Raw genomic sequence first — 15,639 nt, forward strand, 5'->3', positions numbered from 1 at the left:
GAAACGAGCAGGAGGAGGCCAAGCTGTGGCCAGGGTGAAGCCGGGACAGCCGCACGTCGCGTATGGGGACCGCCAAGCCGTGGCCGCTGCCCTCTGCTGCTGAGGGGCCCAGTGCCGGTGGCAGGCTTGGAGTCAGCGCTGCCCGTCTTTGTCCGTGGTCAGGTGCAGGTGCAGGTGCCCCTTTCTGGTTGTTGGCCCATAACAGAGCTGTCCAGCACATAATGCATTGTGCTCCCTTTTAGCTGGTGTGTGTTTCCTTATCCCGGCTGGAGAAGCTGAGGGGTTACTGCCCACCTTGGCATTGTCTCCAGACGGGTACCCCATCCTCCAGCAGTGTCAGGGGAGTAGCACATTCTGAATTTGGGCTCAAGCTGGTGAAGCTGCCAATCCCAAACCTCTATGTCCCTCACTGCTGCAGTCCAAGATGCTCTCTTGGGTCCAGTTGCAAGGTGTTTTCCCCCAGGCTCTATGTGTGTGTGTTTCTTATTTTCAGATAGCTTCTACCTTACTGTGGTTCATTCAAAAGCGGAATTCAGCAAGGGATGTTGGGGAAAGCCTTAGCTGAATTTCTTTCTTATTTTCTGATGCCCAGATTGGTTTTGGGGGGCATATAAGTGCTAAGCCATGGTAAAAGCTTAGGTTAAATTGAATTCTCTCCATTAGGGCAGAGCAGCTCTCTCCCCCAATTTGTCACTCAGCTGGATTGGATCTGTAATTGAAAGATCTCCCCCTAATCTGCTCCACCTGCACGCACCCCTCCCCTGATCTCAGCACTTTGTGAATCCATCAAACTTTCCTCCTTTTGTGTACGTGCATGTTTTCCTCCTCCTGTTAATAATGCAGCCGAAACTCATCTCCGTCTGTCCGTTCCCCTTCTGGAGAGGCACATTCTCTAGTCTTCACGAGTTCAGTGGCAGCGCACATAATTATGCATATAAGATATAAACAGAGCTGTTTAATTATCCTTCGCCACATCAGTGACAGAGTAATTAACAAACATTGCAAGATCAATGAGGAAAAGTGTGACCTTCAGTTTCCTTTGATAGGAAAGCCCTTGTCGTTCCCAGACACAAGGTGATTGTGCCTGGACTCTGTTTTTAGTTTGTTTTAATTCTGCCCCCCCCCTCATTTGCAACGTTTATTTGCTACAAAAGCTAAAAGGAGGGGAACTTAAATGTAAAAAATATGTTACCAAACTGGGGAAAATGCAAATGAACTGAGGTTTCTCGCTAGGGTAGGAGTTCTCAGTAAAATGCCTTTGTGGGGCTGTGCTGTCAAAGGATTATGCAAAAACGTATGAGCATTCATGGGGGGCTGAAGACTCATTTATGTTTAAGGCAGGTAGTGGCACACGCGGGGTCCGGTTTACTTGTACAGCCACATGGGATTTGGCTTGCAAACAGACGTGCTGCCAGGTCTTGAGCATCTGTTTCAAGAACCCTGTTGTAAATGTCGTTCACAACGTTTCCCTGGAAAGCACAGACTGAAACGTCTCTTGCTTTGGAAAGGACAAAGTTCTTTTCCTCGTCTGTCTTTTTCTGTCTGTGTTCCAGAAAATGGATTTTAAGCTGTTCATCACAGAGTCCTCTCAGACCTGGTGTTACTGGGTGCAAGTTCAGTTTATTCCAGTGAGATCTAAAACCACCTGTACCAAAAAGAAGGGTTTTTTTCCTGTGAGTTGGGGGTAGCAGGAGGCAGTCAGATCAAAGGAGAGAAATACAGCTCTGCCCTCCTGGATAATGTGGCTTTGGGGAAGTCATCACAGGAACCTGGTTTTGAAAGTTCTGAGCGCCCACTGCTCCCTCTGAGGACATACAAGGATACAGAGCCGGTGGTGCTCAGCAGCATTTAAAGTTGACTTTGATCAGCCGGAAACTTGAGTAAAAAGCAGAAGCCACACAGAAAACCAGATCCTACATCTAACCAAGCTTTTTTGATCAGTGGGGAAAGAGATCCTAATTATATGGGGCAGAGAAGGGTCCCTGCTTCCTGGAGTCACGGTGTGTACACACACAGCCTGCTTTATGGGACTGCAGCTACTGCTCGTGTCCTCCACTAGCACCTCCTGTGATCTAATGCCACATCCCTGCCACCTCTGTCTCCTCCAGCGTCAGACAGTGAGGCTTGTTGCACATCAGGCAGGATTTTGCAGAGATTTGGTCCATGCTATTCAATCCACGTACTTTGAAACAAGATGGGGAACGTGCATGTGTGGCATCCCTGTTTCTTTTTCTGAGCCACCTCTTGGAAACAAGGGACTACGTGGTTGGTGCTCAGTCCTGCCTTATGTGCCTCCCTCTCTGGTTCGGCTGGGGAACACGTTGAATGATCGCAAAGCTGGCGTCTGTCGAAATGGGTGTTAGAAGCTGATCTGGACATGTAGATATGTTTCTTCATTCATTCACACACCTTTTCCTCCACACTGACTGACCCATACTTCTCTACACACTTTTATATATAGCATTTAGATTTCCCAGTACATTCTGACAGAGATCCCTTTCCACAATCTCTCACTGACGCACACATACCCAGGGAGGTTTTCCTACGCAGTCCCATGTTCTTCTGTACTCTGCCTGGTACATGGTGGGCTAAAGCAGTCACCAGGAGCTTTCCCCTATACAAGCTTTCAAAGTTCCCCTTTCTTTTCTTAGCCTCTTGGCTAAGTCTCTTAGAAAGGGAATATTGGCCCTGTTTTGAACAAGAGGGTTTTATTTTCATAATTTCCTGGGGAGACTACACTTGGGAGAACATGCATGATGAGTGCCAGTTTCTTGCTCGTTATCCTATAGCCCCCAAGTCTACATGCTTTCCCTCCCAAGCAGAATAAAGGACAGAGCCCTGGCTGGGATGTCCCATCCCCCAGTATCCAGACCTTACTCTCCATTTGGGCTGTTTTGCTTTTCCTTCCATATATAGTGTGCTGCTGCAGGCTATTTTTAGCCTCTTTTTTGCTAGCTTCGGATCCTTTGTGATACGATAGCTGCTCTGAGACACACAGATCTCTGCTCTTTGGCGATGCCCACAAATGGAGAGCAGCAGCAAGGGGAGAGGGAGCCCTTTTATTATCACATAGAAAAGGAGAGAAAAATGTGGTGCAGGGGAGGGGGGAAAGAAGACCCAGGGACAAGGCTTCCCGTGGCTTCCAGGGCTGCGCACTCTTCCCAGGGATTTGTTTCCCAACTGCTGTCCTGCTTCACTTTTGTCTGTGTGTGGGTATGAGGAGGGTTTTCTGTCGATCAGGTAATAATAACCACCTCTTTGCTGTTGTTTGAAAGTGTATGTGAAATGAGTTGGCTGGGTCTCGTACCATCTTTGTGGTGAGACAGCTCCCTTCCATAAGGTGCCCCCTCTTGAAGAGCAAGGCACCTCTTCTGGTGCCTGTGCAAGTAAGTGCAGGTTGTCTTGGCTTTAGGAGTTGTGTTGGTGGGCCCATGCTGGGATGAGTGAAGGTGCTAGGCAGTGAGTAGTGGGAACTGGCCAGGGTTTAATCTCAAATGTGGATGAGGAAAGACTGAGCAGCACTGGCAAAGCTGTTGGTCAGGAAGGGTATTGCAGTCATCTGGAACCAAATCTGGCAAAGGAAAAGCACAATGCAAGGTGTTTTGTGGGATGAGGGGATTAAATCCAGGATAGTGAAACCTGAACTCAAGCTCACACTTTGCAAAGCTCAAAAAAAAGGGTCTGAAAACTCCATTTTTCCTGTGGTCTTGGGTTTTGCATCTAATTGTTTGTGTGTATTGAGGTCTGACCAGATGGGTACCAAAGAGGCTTTCCAAGACCAGGCGTGCAGATGAGAGAAGTTTAAAAAGAAGCTGGTCTTCTACAACATTTCATTTTCTCCAGTGTTAAAAGAAAATACTAGGTTTCTTTGAATCTCCTCTCTGGTTTTTTAATGCGTGTGGGGCCTGAATCGAGCTGAGATTTGTAAAACTGATTTGAGATATGGGATTGATAAAGAGGGTCTCCCCTCTTTTTTGTGTGTGCTGCCGGTTAGGATAAAGAAGAAAAGGGCTTGGCTGGCTTTTAGGGCAGCTGTTAAAGCTAGTAAAAATCACACTTAATCATTTAATGTCCCATCAGATCCTCTCTGTGGTATTCTTTCTCCACTTGCAGTTTGACACAGGCTGGCTGGAGTTTTTCTCTGCAGTGCTTGGAAGTCAGGGCACTGTGAAGGAGGCAAGGGGATTGTTTTACAGGTCCAGAAAGAGAGGAAAAGCAGAACAGGGAAAGCAGATTTAACAGAAAGAGGGAAGTGTTAGACTCGGTAGGGATTTCTTGGGTTTAATCACTTTTGTTGGGTCATAGGGTTACACTGAATTGGAGGTGGAGAAGGCAGAAAAAGAGGTAAAAAGGAGAAGTGCTTTAAAGCAAGATGGAATTATTTAATATGTCTGTGTATGAAAGATAACGTTGATGGCTTTGGTACGGTGTTAGAGGGGCCACAGGAAAGGGTCAAGTGGGAAAACACAGATTAAATGATCCTACCGCTGAGGATGGAGTAATACAGCCTTCCTGGTGGTTTTCTTCTGACAAGTCTTGTTATTGGACACTGCGGGGCATGATTCTGCATTTAACATCCTTTAAGATTAATACTGACCCACGAGGTTGTGTGAGGACAGAAAGCTACAACCTGAGCCAGGCACTGCAGGGACATTGCCACCCACTCTGTAGCTAACAAGGTGTTTATTCCAAAGTCAGTCATCCCAAAATCCCATACAGGATTCTGGGCCTAAGTGCCTAGAACTGGAAAGTCATTTTGGGCTAAAGTATTTCCCAGCACTTAGCAGATGTGTCTTTGTCCTTCTGCTTTCAGGTTTCAGGCGTGTTCTTTGCATTGTCTTTCTCAAGTACCACATACCCAGGCAACTAGTGCAGCAATACTTTTGCTGTGTGGACACAGCTATACCAGGCAATACTGAAACAGAAATATGACCCTTCTGGTCTTGCACATTTTGGTGCCTATTGCAGGCAGTCTTTTCCTCTGTATAGTCCCATGGAAGCTGATGTGTGGAAGCTGATGGTTGTTGAACTTTGACTTTGCTCATTGACTGAGTCTTGTGTGCATGGAAATGCTGTGTTTCAAGGCAGTGCTGATTTGGTTTGAGCTGGACCCGGTGCCCAGAACCTCCATTGCGCTGTCAGTGTACCTGCCTGTGCTGGCTCCTTGTGAAGGAGTGTGCTTGCCCATGAGAGCTGAAGTGAGTGATTGGAAAAGATGACGAGGGAGGTTTGAAGGACTCCTGCACACAGTAAATCTTTACTCTGCAGGAGAAAGCAAGAGGGAGAGGAGGAGGAGCTCTGTGTCAGACTGGAGCCTAAATGAGTCCAAGCTGGCACAGCAGAGCAATCTTTATTTCCTCCTTTACGCTGATATTGGGTGACCTCCACATGTGTGTTCTTCCCCTCCTGGTGGCCTGCGAAGCTGCCTGGGGGAGCTGGGGAGGAAGGAAGGGAGGGCAAGACCCGAGGAAGGACAGCTTTGGCTTATTCTTCCTCCCAGTGATCCCACTCAGGTAGATCAAGCCCTTCTTGCCCCTTCCCCAACCCACACTCCAGAGAACAGGCTTTCTCCCCCTCTCTGCAGCCCACATCAGGACAACAGCTCTTTCTGTCCTCAGTGCAAAACCTGATGGAGATAAGGCTGTTCTTTTCCCATTTTGCACCTATGTGGGCTTTTCCTTTCCTGGTCTTACTGGAAGCTGTTCCTGGGTGCTCTGGAAGCTGCCTGTAGGTTTCCACAGCCTTGCCTGAACTGTGGCCCCTTTTCATGAGGAGAGTAGGAGCTCTTCAGGCTTTGGGACTGAGAAAGAAGGGAGCAAGTTGGGTGAAAAGAACTCTTAGGAAATTGTCAGGGAAGGGCTGCAGCGGCTATGGGGTACCATCCCGTCTGTGTCTTGCCTTCTCCACTCCCCCCACCTCCTCACTGCCAAGCTTCTCATGCGTATGGCCTTTGCCACTCTTCCCCCACCTTAATTCACCTCCACCTCTGCTGCTTTCCTTCTCTACTAAGCACTTTTCCATTCTGCCCTCCTCCTGGTCCACCCCATACATGGTCTTGCCCTGTCTCCCTTATCTATTTCACGCCACGCTGTCCTGCCCGCTTGCAGCCCTGCTGTTCACCAGCACAAGTAGCATATCTCACATGTTTGTACACCCTTACACACTCAGACACACTGCCGTCTGTCCTCTGTGCACCTCCTTCCATATACAAATACACACAAGGACAGAACTGTACAAACCTCGGCATATTGGCGTTGATCTCACTTCCAGTAAAATTACTTTTTCTTCATATTAGGCCAAGGCAAGAGTGCAGAGACATTTATGAAACTTTGTTTAATGTACTGAAAAGCCATCGGCTAGAACATTTAGGAAATTGATTTTCCTGGCATTGATGAACTCTTTTTATTTTACCCCAGTATTAATTACTTTTTTTTTTAAAACAAATTAATTTAAGAGTCGTAAAACCTAACAAGTGAGCCAAACGTCAGTAGATCATGTTCCCCTCTCTCCTTACTCCCCCTCCCCGCTACTAGTGCTGGTATGGGAGGAGAAGAAAAATCAACGCCTTGCGTGACTCTCTCACTTTGGTTCCCTGTAGGGGAAGCTTCATCGCTGCGAGATTATGCCGCCACCACCATGAATGAGTTCCTGGGCATGTTCGGCTATGATGATCAGAACATGCGGGATGAGCTGGCCCGCAAGATCAGCTTCGACAAGCTGAACGCTGCTACCTCAGAGGCCACTGCAACTGCTGCCTCTCTCCCTGGCGAGGATGCCATGAGCAAACGAGCCCGCTTCTCCAAATACGAGGAGTACATCCGCAAACTGAAAGCTGGAGAGCAGCTCTCTTGGCCCATGCACTTGGCCAAATCTGAGGAGCTGGGCTCCAAGCTGGGCAAAGAAACTTCCTCAGTGCTGGCACAGCCCATTCGGGTGCCAGGTCCAGATGCCTCCATGCTGACGGAGACCAAAGCCACCATCTTGCCGCTGCCCTCTCCCAGCAGTTCCCAGATGCAGGGCCTGATGTCACGGACCTCCAAATACGACTTCTTCATTCAGAAGCTGAAGACTGGTGAAAGCATCAGGCCACAAAACGGCAACACTTACAAGAAGGCCTCCAAGTATGACCTAGAAAATGTCAAGTACTTGCACCTTTTCAAGCCTGGAGAAGGAAGCCCAGACATGGGAGGAGCCATCGCCTTCAAGACAGGCAAGGTAGGCCGGCCTTCCAAGTATGATGTGAGGAACATTCAGAAGCTTACTCCAGTGAAAGCTCCAACACCCAGCCTGGCCCCTGCTCCCCTCACCAGTACCCCCAGCGGCACTCCTGTGGCTGGGCCAGAGCAGTCCGTCTCATTGCCATTCAACACTCCTGAGTACCTGAAATCAACTTTCTCCAAGACAGACTCCATCACAACTGGAACAGTCTCTACAGTAAAGTAAGTGTTCTCCCACCTTTCCTAACTTTGTATTAGTGGGGGGGTCATATCCAAAGTATGTATGTGGATCAGTGGGAAATTCCAGTTTGTGTAATGATAAATACTGCGCTGTTTATGTGATTTGTTTTTGCTCTCCGTTGGAGTGTCTGCTCCTCTGTTGCACTTTACATTTCTGTTTGTCTTATTTGCACTAAGGATGTGGCCAGCCATGAGAAGTCACAGCCATGAATCTAGAGCCCAGTGGATCCTGGGTTTTTATGTTAAAATGAATGATGAGGGGACATGGTGCTGTCATCACTCTTAGGTCAAAGTTGTAGTTACTTTCCTTTCTCCTTCTTCCGGTTCCCCAGACATCCAGCTGTGTCTGTAGGACAACCCGATTCCTGCTTCCATTTAACTCAATGGCAAAACTCTGCTGTCTTTACTGTTAGCAAGATGGGCTTTTTGTTTGTCCCAGAACTCAGAAGACATTTTGGTGCCTAATTCCCATCAATTTTCCTAGGAGTTAGGCATATACATACTTCTGTGGGGCCAGGCCTATGTCTTCTCAATTTGCTTGTTCCTTGCACAAATAGAGGTGATTCAATTACCCCTCAGACTGGGCAAACTCATTAGCCCAATTACCACTAATAACCTCCTACACATACGTTGCTGGCAATCTGTGCAGTGATGCCGTTGACCAAATGGAGATATCTGAAGGCCTTGCCAAAACTTGGGTTACTTTTTAAAGTGGCTTCCAGAAGTGGTAGCTGTAGACAAGCTACATGTGTGCATAATTCTGCAAGCAGGGAGGAAGGGAGGGACTTCTCTGCTTTCTTGTCATGGTTTGGGTTTACTTGTTTCTCACTGTGGACCTGGGGCTGTTGTGAGCTGGGAATCCCATGGGGTCATTTGAAGTAAGTCTAGGACCTCTGGCCTGTACTTCTGTGGCAAATGCCATCACACGCACCCTACTACTTTGTCCTCTGGTAAGGAGGAAGGTTGGTTTATGTTTAATATGTGGGCCCAGGAGGCCATGGGTTGAATCCTCACTCAAATGCTCTTTGCAGTCTCAGACAAGTCTGCATCCCCTACTTGCTGTGTTTCTCCACCTGGGAGGCAGAGCTAATGATACCTGTCTTCCATGTGAAACAGCCGTTTCCCACCTACAGACTGGTGTGGGAGCTCTATGGTTAAAGGTGTATGGGAAAGGGCAGAGGATTAGTAACATTTGCATCTGGCCCCTGCTCAGGGTGAGCCCTGTACGTGCTCCAGATGGCAGGCAGGGACTCCTGTTACTGAAGAACACGGTGTTGTAAATACTCCGGTAGGCACAGTGCCGTGTTGTGATGGGTGACTTGGCCAGGGACTCTGTGCCTGAAGAGTTTGCAGAACGGTCAGCTGCCTGGAGTTCAGTGGCCATCCTAGAGCTGTGCTGGGGGAGCTGGGAGCCTCTTCTTCTCTGCTCTGGTGTTGCACTGGGATCCCAGTTTGATTTCCCTTCTCTTGCTCATTTCCTGCAACTTGCAGATGTGGGTTTGCAGCACCATGGTGATCCCTCCTCTAGCGGCAGGGCTTCCTCAACTGGGGCATCATGGTGGGGTGCAACAGGAATGGAGGTGGCAGGGGCCTTCAGCCTGGCAGTTCCCAGTGTCCTGATCACACGTTGAAGTACAGACGGGGCTCTGGTCTCTTCTCCTTCAGGCTGACTGCTAGATACAGGCTTCCATGATAAAAGAAAGCAGCCCCTTAATTGTGCTGATGGAGGAAGTGCTAAGTGTGGTATCTGGGACCTGGCTTTCCATTCCCAGTCCCCACTAGGACCAAAGAACCTGGCAGGAACTACTCCTTACTCTCACACATACACATGCATACCCTCACCATGGGTTTAAACTCTCTTAACATCTAATGCTATTAACCTGCCCTGAACTAATCTACCTACTTCAAGTGAACTCTGTGGGAAAGTGTCCTTGTTTAAACCAGGCTACAGAGCTGTCACAAGTTGGAGTGGAGGTTGGATGGAGGCAAAACCAAGAAGGAAGGCTGTGTGTAGCCTGTCTGGGGTTGTATTGGCCTTGTATCTCTTTTTCCTCATGCTGAAGTCATTGAGGATGTAACTTTTGTCTGCTTCCTAATGATGTTAAGTAACCCAAGCTTATGTGACAGTTGGGTTGCTTTTTTCGTTGATTAAAATACCTGAATACTTTTGCTGCCCCATCTGTGTGTTGGAGTTGGAGTATCTGTGTGAAAAAGAGGCAATTAAAACCCCATGTAGGAGGCTGTAGCCATGTTGCCAGGACAGAGTAGCACTACACTGTAACTGCTGGCCATGGAAAATGGGCAGTAGCTCACGGTGTGGCTGAAGAGCTCTTCTCCCACAGTTGAGCCTAGGGCAGATGTGTCTCCATGGCCCTCCTGTGCACATAAGGGCAGTGTTGCAAGGTGCTTCAGGGAGATGTTTATTTTCATGTGGCCATCACTTGTTTGTATATGGGTATTCAGTTTTTCCTGTGGAAACAGGTTTTCATGGTTGGTCTTCTCAGTGTCTCCAACGAATTGAATTGAGTCCTGCAAAGAGAGCACGTGCAGGAGAGGTGGTAGGTGGACTGTATGGTTCCCTAGGAAAAGAAGTTACAGGATTTGAAGGGTAACGGGAGGGAGATTAAACCCATGGGTATCTTTGCTAGGTACACTTCTCTGAGCCCTCTCTCTTGATGTGACAGTGATGTGTGAGAGAAACAAGGAGCTTAGACTGTGCCCTGTTCCTGCTTGCTAACCAGCTCTGCCCTGTGTGTTTCTCATTAGGAACGGATTACCCACTGACAAACCAGCTGTCAGCGAAGACGTAAATATTTACCAGAAGTATATTGCCAGGTAGGCAAAAGTCTTGATTTTCTTGGGGAGAGGGCTGGAAGTAAGAGGGTGGAATGGTGGTGGGAGAGATGAGGTCTTGTCCATCTGGATCAAGTGTTTAAACCAGTCATTGGCACTTCCATTTCCCTCTGGCATCTGTACTTGCTCTGTTTCCCTGCTTGGAAGAGCAGTAGCTGTGAGAGGTGTACAGGCATGCCAAGAGCATGCTCAGCTCCCCAGAGCTGTTAGACTTTGTGACAAATAGTGGAAAAATGTTTCACTGCAGAAGCCCAGGATTTAATGGGAGCACTGTCTCCTGACTGTCATTGTTTCTGTCCATTGCTGTGCTGTCTCCAGCCTTTTTCCCCTACCATGTCCGATGCCTGCAGGAGGCAAGCAGAGAACATCTCACCTCCGAGGATCTAGGCTGGAGGAGTTCACGAGTGACTTGTGTGTAGGCAGGTCTTGGCATCAATGTGGGATGTTTATCCTAGAATATTTTGCAGCTTTTTTATATAAGAAACCCTCACTGAAGGAGATGCAGACTAGGGCACCTTATCACAGCTCTGGGCAAGCTTAGGTCAGGAATGAGTGATGCTGAGAGGGAGCCCAAGGCTGTTGTGGTGAGACAGAGTGAGTAATGCCATGAGAGCCACAGGGACAAAGGAGATTATTGCTTAACACCTGGCTGTTTTATAGCTCATGATGTAAAGGGTCCATCAGCCTTTGCCCCTGGCCCATCTGTACTATGAGGAAGCTCACTACAAAAGCCCCTTATATACAGAAAGACACCAGTCAGGGAAGCAAGCAAATATTTCTTGCCAGAGATAAAACTGAAGGGAGGGAAATGTGCACTGTGCTTTCCCACCGTGCCTGAGTCCACAGAGCATCTCCCTGCGGGAGGCAGTCAGCTGCTAGGAAGGTGCAAGGGAAGCTCTTGGCACATCGGCAGGGTAAAAGGGTGGGTACAGTGCTCTCCCTGGCTGGAGAGTGGAAGGAGAGGTGATTTCTGTGGGGTTTAGCCCATTTTTGCATGGGGCAGAAGGAACAGCACCCTTTTATTGCTGAGATTGCAAGAATCGCAGAGGTTGCAGTGAGAGAGGAGATGCCACCCTTTCTGTCCCCAGTTCCCCTCTCAAGCAGAGAACTGTATAAACACTTTGCCCACATCCACTCTGCTTAGCGCTCTGCAAGCCCCTTCCCCTGGGTCAGGCAGGTAACCGAGGGAGGCTTGTGAGATAGCTAAGGGACACCACATCCTGCTTAAAAAGCTCCGCAAGCCGCCCGTTGGCAGCACAGCCACTTCCCTTCAATTTACACACAATTTTAAAAACAGTTTAAAGCCTTAAAATCAAGGGGTGGGGGAGAGAGAGACACGACACACTATGTCTGTGCTGCATAATTAGCTTAATGAGTTTGCCAAAGCCACTGCCAAAAGCTGCCCAGGGATAATCCATTCTCTCACACAACAAAACAAAACCTCTTACTTAGCTAGTTTGGGTTGGGTTGTTTCCCCCCCCTCCCCGTATATTTATAATTAAAAAAAAAAAAGACCACAGAAAAAATTATTATTATTATTATTAGTGCCTCAGCAGATGGTGCTTCTGGCAGCACTTGCTTAAATATTTATTTCTGTGTGGGTTTCCTCCCCCCTTGTAATTGGGGTGAGTTTTTTTTTCTTCCTTCTTTCACATCATCGTTACAGGGTAATGAGTCTGTAAACACTCTCTAAGCATGCTGACTTCTTTATTTATTACAGAAAAAATTATTATTATTATTATTAGTGCCTCAGCAGATGGTGCTTCTGGCAGCACTTGCTTAAATATTTATTTCTGTGTGGGTTTCCTCCCCCCTTGTAATTGGGGTGAGTTTTTTTTTCTTCCTTCTTTCACATCATCGTTACAGGGTAATGAGTCTGTAAACACTCTCTAAGCATGCTGACTTCTTTATTTATTATTTTTATTATTATTTATTTAGCTTGGTTTTTCCTTCGAACTCTTGCCAGATCAAGACTAGTTCTTTCTGGCAAAAAAAAAAGAAAAAAGAAAGTGAACGGATTAAAGTAAGAGAAGGAGGAGGGGGAGGGTGTTGTACTTGTGAAAATGAATCTGCGTACCTGTATGGACAACTTAGGTTTGGATTTGCATATCAGTGTAATTAAATGGTCTGTGAGTTCGCTTGTTTCAGGTATGTGTGTTTGTGTCTGTTCGTGTGCATGGAAATTGTGGGTACATTCATGTAAATTCAGAGGGGTGTTGATGTACCTTAGAGTACGTGCATGTAAATGTGCGCGTGTGTATGCGTGTAAGTAAGTGTGTGGTGTGTAAGCTTTCCTGTTGTGAAAAAGCTAAACAGATGCTGTGCTTTAAAAATTAATAGCTTTGAACTGTTTCAAGTGTCAGAAGAAACACAAGATAAATATAACCCTTTAGGAGCCTAACCTTACAGACTGAAAGAGCAGAATTTCCCCTTCATGCTGTGCTTGCTGCTTCCCTCTTTCCCCAGGCACGGGGTTTGGTAGAACACTTGCCTCTCCCTTCCTGCGGTGTAGACACACGTGCTCACACATCCACATGCACACACACACATGAAACACCTTTCCGTGGCACGTGGAAGAGAGGGTAGGAGTCTGAAGTGCTAGAGTGCTTGTTTAGCTGTTGCTTTTAAAGCTGAGCCTGTGGGTTACTACTGCTAGGGTGCTTCAAGTGTCTGGCCCTTCTTTCACTGCAGTTGGCATCTCTGGCCATTTTGCATCCTCACTTTTGATAGCATTTTGGTCTGCTTTGCTTCAAAGGTGTATATTTGTCAGAAAGGTCTTTATCATCCTCATCTCTGCCTAGCCTGTGCTCCACAGTTCTCCAGCCCTGCACAGCCCTTTGCTCTCTCTTCCCCATCTCATGAGTGGAACAAGGGAGGAAGCTTTCCACAGAGCAGTTTCTTTCCTTTAAAGCTGCTCGTGGTGCTGCTGACACAAAGCTCTGGACTAGCAGGACCAGTTGGGTCGATCAGCTGCCGCCGAGCCACCTGTACCTGGTTAATGCCCTGGTGACTCAGGCTGCTGCCTGTGCCCTGTGCTAGCCTCACGGTTGCCCAGGCGTTGAGCAGGAATCGCTTCCTCTGCTTTCAGTTCCACACCTTTGTTTGTGCAGCCAGCCTTGCTGTTTGCCTTGTGGTTTGTTTCTTCTTTGCTGCTGAGGTTTGTTCCAGTTTCTCAATCACCTGTTCTGACGTGATCCTGATTTCCTGCAGTATTTCTTCTCCTTCCCCAGGGAAAGGCATGTCTGCTCCTGGCATCTGTCCCTGTCTCCCTTTGTGAATGCTGAGGCAAAGAAGTCATTTAATTTTTTAGCAATGTCTATCTTTTCTGTCAATTAAGTCCCCTTTCCATCTCCTAGAGGCCCTGCTGTCTCCACAGTTGACCTCCTCTTCCTTACTGTGCTTCAGAAATGCCTTATTTAGTACTGCTTTTTATCCTGACTTTTTCTATCTGTAGCTTAGTGTTACCTCGCTGTATGATGGTCCATAATCTTCCCTGCTCCTGCCCCATCCCTTGATTGCCCCAGGATACCCTCACTCCTCTCATTTTTCCTTTTTACCCATTGCCCTTCCTTGTTTCTTTCCCATGCCCTTTATCATATGCACTCCTGCTGTGTTCAGCGCTAAGTGACGTGAGGAACCTTTGAGGAACCTTTGAGCAGATGGTACTTTATCTTTGAATGTTTCCCCTCTGAGTCCCCTTCTCTCTACTGCCTTTCCCTTTCAAGCCCTTCCAGGGTCCTCTAGAATACACATCAGGGAGTTCTGATTAGCCTGGTACTGGATTGTCCCCTTTTTCCAGTTACTGATGTGTCGGTCAGTCAATACATTCAATGCACTGTCACTTTGTATGTAGATATGGCCTTTTGGCCTGTCTGAGTTTTTTCTACCCTGTATGTTAGGAGTTTGCAGATCTGCTGTGTGGGATGCTCAGTGGCGGCCTGCAGAAATGGATTGGGTGCATGTTGTTGGCTGTTGCTTCTTGTGTCCTACTTTTAGTTGCACTCAAATGCAGGCTGAAACCCCTGTTCTTTTGCATTGCACTGGTTTTTTTGTGAGCAAATACTGTATCCACATGGAAAATAATTATTAGCAGGGGTGTCATGCATGGGAGAAGATGTACACACCAGGTCAAGATGATTCGCCTATAACACTTTGTTCTGTTCCTTTTGATCCATCTTGCCTGTCTTTCCACTGACGTGTCCATCTTACTGGAAGTTCCTGTATAATCTTGCCATGATCATCTTCTGTCCCTGTGGCTTACCATCTGATCCACTGGTTTGCAGTCTTCTCTGTAGTATGACACTATACTGTGATGAAAAAAAAGCCTTGAGACATAACTTGTACAAACAAAAGAATGCCTGAGCTTTTCTGAGGTCCTGCTAGATGGGCATATTACCTAAAATTTATAATTCGTATTTGACCAATGTTTATTTATCTCCTTCTGGCATGGGAGATTTCTGAAACTCACTGCTGCAGTATCTAAAGTCAAACGTGGGATTTTTAGAATTGTATGATTTTTAATTCAAGGAACCCATCTTTATTTCTCTTCCCCAGGTGAGCAACTTAGATAACGGAGATGAATTTTAAAGGGAAAGACAGACAAATTAGGGATGCACAAGACCTGAAAGATTGTGCTCAAGAAGCACCTTTAAATAGTGACAAATAAGAAAAGGAAGGCAGGAGGGTCACCATCCTTGGAGGGGGGATAAAAAGGAGATGAGGTGTAATGCCATAGGCATGTGGAGTGAAAGCAGGAATGGTACTTACTGTATTTGTGCCTTGCTTACTGGCACTACTGTCAGGGCACTGTTTCATTCTCTCTCTTTCTTCTGTCCTCCTCTCATGATTGCAGGTTCTCTGGCAGTCAGCACTGTGGACATATACACTGTGCATACCAGTATCGAGAACATTACCACTGCCTTGACCCAGAGTGCAACTACCAGGTAAAAGAATGGTAAAAAGTTACCAGCACAGCTACCTGAATGTAAAGGGGTACAACCTAGGGGAGGAGTGTGTCCTCCTGTGCTTTCCTCCCCTATGCACGCCTGTGCCTCTTCACTTTCCGCTCTTGAAATAGGGTGAGATGTATTTTGAACCTACTATAATCCTGTTCGGCTCCCATTTAACCCAATCTAACACCATTTAACCAAACCCAGACCAGTGTAACGAAGAGCAGAGTATAGATCAGCTCAAGTCAGTGGGAACTGCTCCAGATTTACGTCAGTGAAACCAAGAGAATAAATTCTGCTGTGTTACAAATTGTGCCTGAAACTAGGGAATGCTGATCTGTTAGTCTGTCTCTTTCTCTCCTGCTGCCTGTGAGACAGTG

The 15,639-nt window shown here is 47.2% G+C and overlaps 1 protein-coding gene across 1 annotated transcript in view; it reads left to right on the forward strand.

The window, feature by feature from the left end:
* Nucleotides 1-6,598: 6,598 nt before the first annotated feature.
* The window catches only part of CASZ1 (castor zinc finger 1), a gene marked incomplete at its 5' end in the record, with an annotated part of 39,949 nt that continues 30,908 nt past the window's right edge, over nucleotides 6,599-15,639 (forward strand). The window contains 3 exons of the mRNA XM_010193590.1: nucleotides 6,599-7,439; nucleotides 10,224-10,292; nucleotides 15,163-15,253. Of these exons, the coding sequence (XP_010191892.1) occupies nucleotides 6,599-7,439; nucleotides 10,224-10,292; nucleotides 15,163-15,253 (1,001 nt within the window). The remainder of the gene's footprint in view (nucleotides 7,440-10,223; nucleotides 10,293-15,162; nucleotides 15,254-15,639) is intronic.

The sequence above is a fragment of the Mesitornis unicolor genome, unplaced genomic scaffold, assembly GCF_000695765.1.
Source record: "Mesitornis unicolor isolate BGI_N332 unplaced genomic scaffold, ASM69576v1 scaffold33941, whole genome shotgun sequence".
Classification (NCBI taxonomy): Eukaryota; Metazoa; Chordata; class Aves; order Mesitornithiformes; family Mesitornithidae; genus Mesitornis; species Mesitornis unicolor.